Source organism: Quercus lobata, chromosome 8 (assembly GCF_001633185.2).
Source record: "Quercus lobata isolate SW786 chromosome 8, ValleyOak3.0 Primary Assembly, whole genome shotgun sequence".
Classification (NCBI taxonomy): Eukaryota; Viridiplantae; Streptophyta; class Magnoliopsida; order Fagales; family Fagaceae; genus Quercus; species Quercus lobata.
In genome coordinates this window covers 3,194,445-3,201,580 of record NC_044911.1, presented here as the reverse complement: position 1 = coordinate 3,201,580, position 7,136 = coordinate 3,194,445, and the positions used below count along the sequence as shown (strand labels likewise).

Here is a 7,136-nt window from a genome sequence, read left to right as displayed (position 1 = left end):
CATAACCAAAAGCTTTTTTGACCACTAAGCAAACTCTCTCCTTGCATAGGATAACTTGTAAATATTAGAAAATTTGAAGATTGAATAAATATATTGATGGTAAGAGGGAGAGAGATATACCACCAAACTTCTACTTCTTATAGTTTGAATCCTAAACTTTTCCTCTTAAGAAAAGACGTACCGTTTTTGTCACAAAGATAAACGTGGAGGAACTTTGATATTCTATTATAAAATGAAAACTAAAGACTCACTAAAAAAAAAAAGCTCTCTTATAATTTTCTAAGAGAAAGTTTTCTTTCAAAGCAATGCATAAAAAAAAAAGGGAGAAAATTAAACTTTGATTTTCAAGCTAGTGTGCTATGGATTTATTCAATTGTGGTAGTACTAGTAAACACTTCTGCATGGTTATTGGCTGCATGGAAATCTACAGTAAACAATACCATTTTGGTTTCAAACTTCAAAGCATTCCAATTAATTAATCTACTACTTTCATAAAATAAAATAAAAAATCAATCAACTACTTTATTTTCATCTCAAAAAAAAAAAAAAAAAAAAGCCACTGTCATCTTAGTATCTCACCCACCACCCATGAAACATGGTATAGGCATATAGCTCTATAGGCATTAGGGATTAGGCACCCCAACAAGGTGTTGAGCCTTCAAGATTTGAATGCGTGTGAATGATGTTTGAGTGTACCCGAAGATGGAGCTTCCCCTTCTTATGCCTAATAAAAAGATTGAGCAAAATCTAGTTACAGTTTATTGACGTCTTAAAATATTGATATTGATGCACTTCAAAGTTCACGTACTCGGATTTAAAAATGATATTAGCAACATAATATTTTTTACAATTACTTAATTCACCTATTATAATTGAAGTAATATCATTTTTATCTAAATTCATCAATAATATAATTTATTATAATGCACCAATTATAAAAAAAGAAAAAAAGAAAAAACCACAACAATGATTATAAAAATAAAAATTATAAAATTTATTGTGTCCCTAAATTTATCGTAGATTTTATTTAAAAATCTAAGGCGTAACATATTGACTTTTAAATATCTAAGTTTTATAAAGTAAAAAGAAAAAAGAGAAGTGAGGTTATCAAACTCACATCACATCAACTTTAGCCTAGAGTAGATTATGCCAAAGTTGCCTTTGTTTGTATACATATCATATCCATTTCTGAAAAAAAAGACTACTTTTCCCTCTCAATTAATGCTCGCATCTTAGCATCAACACGTCGCCATGAGTTACCGACTTAAAAAGATGGTCAAAGTTTCAGTCAACCACGAAATATATAAGCTTAAATTACATTAAATTAAATTATTTTATTTACAAAACCTTCCTTTTCTGTGATCTTATCATAGTCTATTTCCCTAACACGTTGCCAATTCACAATATCACAGCCTAAATTAATGGAATATGATTCATGTAAGAAACCTACGTTTTATAAATTGATTGGATGCAGCCATTTTTTATTTTTTTTTTGTGTTGCTATCAATTATAATAAATACATGAATTAATGTTGCTAGAACAACCTTATTTTTCAGAATTTAATTTGTTAATAATGACCTAAATAAATTGATTTTCTAAATCTCCAATTATGTTGGTGAGAGAACACATGTTGATATGGGTTTTAAAAATCACTGTCTTGGCACCATCCCTATAGCAATAGCACACTTGGTGGGACAAACCCTTTTCAATTTTGGGGGCTCACACGTGAGAATCACCTCTGAAATTTTAGCTTCAAAATAAATGTGATTTGATGGAAAAAAATTCAAGCTTAAAATTCATTTGTATTTTTCCTCACTTCTAAACAATTTTGCATAAAAATAATATAAATGAAAAGTTTTATTGATTTTTCCTTTCTTGCCCTTTTCAGACAAGAATCAAGATAGGATTGAAGTCAAAGTTATCCAATCTTTTTTCTTTTATATTTAGGATCAGTAGTTATCTAATCTAAATACTGAATTTTTTTTTTTTGGGAGAAGAATCTAAATACTGATTTGAATACCCAAAAGTTATTATATGAATTAAGAAAATGATATCTATAAAAAAAGAATTAAGGAAATGCTGACATAGTATTAACTAATTAGAAGATACAAGAAAGGGATCTTGAGTCTCATATATATATATATATATATATTTTAAAGGAGAAACTTTAATTACAAAATTGATTGTTGTATAAGATTATAATCTTAATAAAATAAACATTACTATATATTTTATAAATTTAATCGTTGAATTGCATGTTTTTTATATTCTTAATACACACGTCAAATTTTGTGGATCAATCAGATATTATTTACTATATGATTTATAAGTTTATATTTTATGCATAATTTTAAGCCATAAAAACTTGTAATTTAAATGATTTATTGATGACATAACTATTGATCTATAATTTCCTAGAAATTTTAAGACATAAGAAGAATATGTAATCCAATGGTGGATTTGTCAAAATTCATCTAAAAAAAAGATATTGAGTAAGGTTGTAACCTAATTTTAAGACATAAGAAGAATATGTAATCCAATGGTGGATTTGTCAAAATTCATCTAAAAAAAAGATATTGAGTAAGGTTGTAACCTTAGGTTACAACCAATTTTATAGTTAAACTTTGTTATATTTTAAAAAACACCACCAACAACAACAAGAAGCCCATTGAAAGATAGTGACTATTGTAATTCATGCTTCTAACAGTTTAGCTTAGCTTATTTGGTTAGGTAAGATTTAATACAGCTTTCACTGTTTTTTTTTTCCCCTTTTTTTCAAGGTATAGTAGTATTTTTAGTTTTTTACTCAACTTAATTTTTTTTTTTTTTAAAAAAGCTAATCCAAACACGCATCTTGAATCTTACAAGTCCTTCAACAACAAAAGGCTTAACTTTTTGAGCTAATTAAAACCTATTATTCCGAGTCAATTCGAAAGACAATAAAAATAATTCTCTTAGCCTGACAAGTTTTATTGTTATAACCACTAGATATGTGTGCCTTACATAAAAATTCAAGTGGTTTCAAATGCTTCAATCATGCTATATGCATACAGGACTATTATAAAGACCCATCACCCATGTATTTAATAGTCATGTCCTGGATTTCTCCTAGGACAATGTTTCTACCCTACGCCAAGCTTCCCAACTGCAAGAATGGTGTGGCCAAGTGAAGTATGTAACACAAATGGGGGCCATGCTTCTTCCAACAACACAAATGGGGGCCATGCTTCTTCCAACAATACATAATACAATGACACAAGTTGGATTAGGTAGCCAACCACTCACCATAAAATCTCAAAGGCACAGTAACCCGCCATAATTCAAATCTATTTATTTATTTAGTTCTATTACATAAACAAAAATTAATATTTTATAAACGTATTTATCAAATAATCTCTTTAAGTCTTATCCAATTAAAGTTCAATATGATGTAAATTAACCAGGTTTTAATAAAATATATCTTTGCTTTTATTTTAATTTTCTATTTTGGAAAGAGAGAGAGGGAGAGACACATTTCACATTTAGTGTTGAAGAAGCAGTTCCTCTCTCAGCTTTGCTTACTTAATAAACAATAGATAGAGGAAAGTTAGGCCAACCGTTAGCCTCCCTCCAAACCATCTGATTCCCTTGGAATCAAAGCAAAGCTTGAGCAGTTGATTCTTGGTCACCATCTGAGACACCAAAACTTCACCTTACTGACATATTCTTCACACCCATCTTGTGCTAATCCTCTTGAGTCTTGCCCAATTCTTCTATATTACATGTGAATTCCTAAGGATTTCATTCATATTGAAGGTCCATCCATACATACCAAATAGAGCTTCTGACCTCTACTGCATGTTATAGTGCTTGCCAAAGTTTCTAGCTTGAAGTTGGTGTCAAAATTCATGGTGGCATGGTGCAGACCCAATTGAGTTCTTCTACTAAGGGAATATATTTAATAGCACACACCCATAATTGGTGCTTGAATATTGAGGTTGATGTGGGCTTTGTGATTAGGTTTCAAATCTGAAAAGTGATCCTTGCTGCAGCAAACAAGTTCTTGCTGAAGTTTTGAGTCCTCAAAGATACAAGCTTTTCAAACCAATTCTCAAGGGCTGCCCAACCCAGCTGGTATTTTTTCATGTTTACCTCACTCAACTCTCATGAATAGTGTGACATGTGAATTACAGGCTTTTAACCAATACCAACTGCTGAGACACTTTTTTCATGACTCTCAATACAATCTTTATGATTTTAAGTCTCTCTTCTGCTGCTATTCCATTTTCAGTTAAAACCACATAAAATTTCTCTTTATCCAAAAATCCAAATTGTTTGTGATCATAGAGTGGACAAAGGGTATTATTAGTCTATCATTTGAAAAAGTTTGGAGCTTGGTCCTAGTCCTATAAAATAATTCCAAAGTATGAATACCCGGTACTTTTTCCCACCAGAATCCTTGTGTAATTCAGGCAGTGCAGTTTCATTTTCAAATCTTCCACTTGGAGAAGGTCGTTTGGTTGTTGGCCCTCGACATAGGCCTTCTCGTGCTCTTCCTCCTTCATCCTTCTTGGTTAGGATGGCAGTAAGGATCTCTAGAGCAAGGTGGTTCTCGTTCTTAAGAAGAGTGTTCCACTACCAAAATGGATCAAGATCTGATCTTGGCAATAACCCTTTCAATTCTAGCACTTGGATGTTGCTGGAGTTTATAGCTTTAATCATTCAAATGAGCATCACATCATTCACTCTGGCTGTTTCTAAGACGGAGAAGCCTGTTTGGCCTATGAGAATATGGATTGTTGGTTATGATATTGGTTGTGTGCTTAGTCTGCTGCTGCTCTATGGGCGCTACAGGCATCTTCATCTGTCTCAAGGAGATGGTTTCAGCCTTTCTGATATGGAACAGCAGAGGGGCAGCGAAGAATCCAGGTATCTATGCTGCTTTACCCTTCAACTCCTATGAATTATATTTTGTCCTGACAATCATTAGTACTTTCCATTAGCTGTACTAATAGACAATAGTGACTGCAGAACTTTTAGGAACTATAATGAATTTGGGACCTAGTTATGAAAATAACAAGTAAATGTTGTGAAGCAATCATGATTAGAAACTATGTGAAAATTTTACTTTGAGTTGGAACAAAAGCACATTAGAAAAAAAAAAAAAAAAAATCATGTTTTCTCTTGGGAGAATTATTTAGGAATTCTGCAAAAAACTTGCTAGTTATGCATCTTATATATTTGGCTAAATGCTAAATTCTGCAAATATAACCAAGAAGAAGGTTCTCATGATTATTGATTCATGAGAAAGTCAACTATATTTAGTAAGTTACGAAACCTCATGCTTTTAATTGTGATGTTAAACAAATGATTCGACAATAAAAAGGAAGACAATTTAAGCCAATTGCTTTCAATTACACACAAACAGGTTTTTATAAACTTAATGGACATGGGTACAGAAATTCTTTTAGTATTAAGTTCTTTACAAGCCTCTTTATTGATGTATGGTGGATACAGGATCTCACATTTGATGAACAAATGCCGGACTTCACTTGAGCTGTTCTTTGCAATATGGTTTGTGATGGGTAATGTTTGGGTTTTTGACTCACGCTTTGGATCCTTTACTCGAGCCCCAAAACTTCATGTACTCTGTATCTCCCTGCTAGCCTGGAATGCTATCTGCTACTCCTTTCCTTTTCTACTGTTTTTGCTGCTATGCTGTTGTGTGCCACTAATTAGCAACTTCGTTGGATACAACATGAACATGGGGTCAACTGAAAAAGGCGCATCTGATGATCAAATCTCCCAGCTTCCTAGTTGGAGATACAAAGAAGTTGACAGCAATTTAGAGCTTGGCAATGATACCGACTGCAATTCAGAACTTTCAAATGAAGATCCAGTAAGTCACATTTGAACTTACAGAAATTTAATCTAGCATACTAATATAGAATAAGAGGTTGTTTAATTGGCCTTGCAGAGATGAATCTTTATAAAAACTCAAATCCTGTCTTTGCAAGCATAACTTAATTAGTAGATACTAAGTCAAAAAGATGTTATCCTATTTAAGTTCATTAAAGGGCTGATGATTTCCCCTCCCCTCTTGTGATGTGATTGGCAGGAATGCTGTATTTGCCTAGCTAAATACAAGGACAAGGAAGAATTGAGGCAGCTGCCATGCACTCATGTTTTTCATCTCAAGTGTGTGGATCACTGGCTCCGAATTACTTCTTGCTGTCCTCTTTGTAAACAAGAACTACAGAGGTAGAAAGCAAGTAATCACATAGAAGCTGAAGTTTTTATTGGTCTTTCATTTCATTTTCATTTTCATTTTCATTTTAATTTTAATTTTTTTTTCCTATGGGGTGAAATATATGTATTTACATGGTTACTTGAGTGAGTATTGCTTGTACATTGGAGGTCACCAGTAACCATAAATATACTGAAGTCTACTCTCTCTTTGAGGATATGGCCGGGTGATGAGCTTGGACTCCTTGCTTCCTAAAGGTTGCAGTCTATTAGCCCACCGGGATATACAAACACTTGTATATGATTTTTTTGATTGTCAATAATGTGTGGAGCACATGTACTACATAATGAATCAATACTTATTATATATTATACAAATTTGTGATCTTTCGGTCTGTGTTTGTCGCTTTGTGCAGAATTAAATACACTATCTGTCAATTTTTCTGTGAAACACTAACTGATAGCCACCCAAACCTAACCTGTTTCAAAAGAGATCTTTTTTTTTTTTTAATATATGTAAATATGATAGGATTTGAAACACATGACGACATTTTATGATTGTTGTTTTTTATTATTAAGTTAACATATCAATAGATTTTGTTTTGGTATAGGCAAAATTTGAACCCAACCTTTTTTTTTTTACGATAATAAATTTTACTAATTGGACCAAATCAACCCCATAAATCATATTATTGAGAAAAGCAACTTGACCCAATTGTCATTTCAACATATTTTAGTACTACCTATAAAATCTAACCCAGAAGAGACCAAAGTCAAAGTGTGTTGGACTAGGATTTTAATATTTACATGACAAGTGGACTTCACTCTTACTGCTTTGTCTAGAAATCACTTTATTCTTTTCACTTGGAAGCTGGTCAAATTCACATACATTGCACGCTCTAAAAAAGCTA

At 32.2% G+C, this 7,136-nt stretch overlaps 1 protein-coding gene across 1 annotated transcript; it reads left to right on the top strand.

Annotated features, from left to right (window-relative positions):
* The first annotated feature begins 3,497 nt into the window (after window positions 1-3,497).
* LOC115957741 (E3 ubiquitin-protein ligase At4g11680) lies at window positions 3,498-6,626 on the top strand. The gene is made up of 3 exons (XM_031076058.1): window positions 3,498-4,908; window positions 5,497-5,878; window positions 6,098-6,626. The coding sequence occupies exons 1-3, from the start codon at window positions 4,406-4,408 to the stop codon at window positions 6,242-6,244; spliced, it is 1,032 nt and encodes a 343-aa protein (XP_030931918.1). The 5' UTR covers window positions 3,498-4,405; the 3' UTR covers window positions 6,245-6,626.
* The last annotated feature ends 510 nt before the right edge of the window (window positions 6,627-7,136 follow it).

Coding starts and splice junctions, on each gene's coding strand:
- LOC115957741 (XM_031076058.1), top strand. CDS start 4,406: ATGAATACCCGGTACTTTTTCCCACCAGAATCCTTGTGTAATTCAGGC. Junction 4,909..5,496: donor AGGGGCAGCGAAGAATCCAG/GTATCTATGCTG, acceptor TGGTGGATACAG/GATCTCACATTTGATGAACA. Junction 5,879..6,097: donor AACTTTCAAATGAAGATCCA/GTAAGTCACATT, acceptor TGTGATTGGCAG/GAATGCTGTATTTGCCTAGC.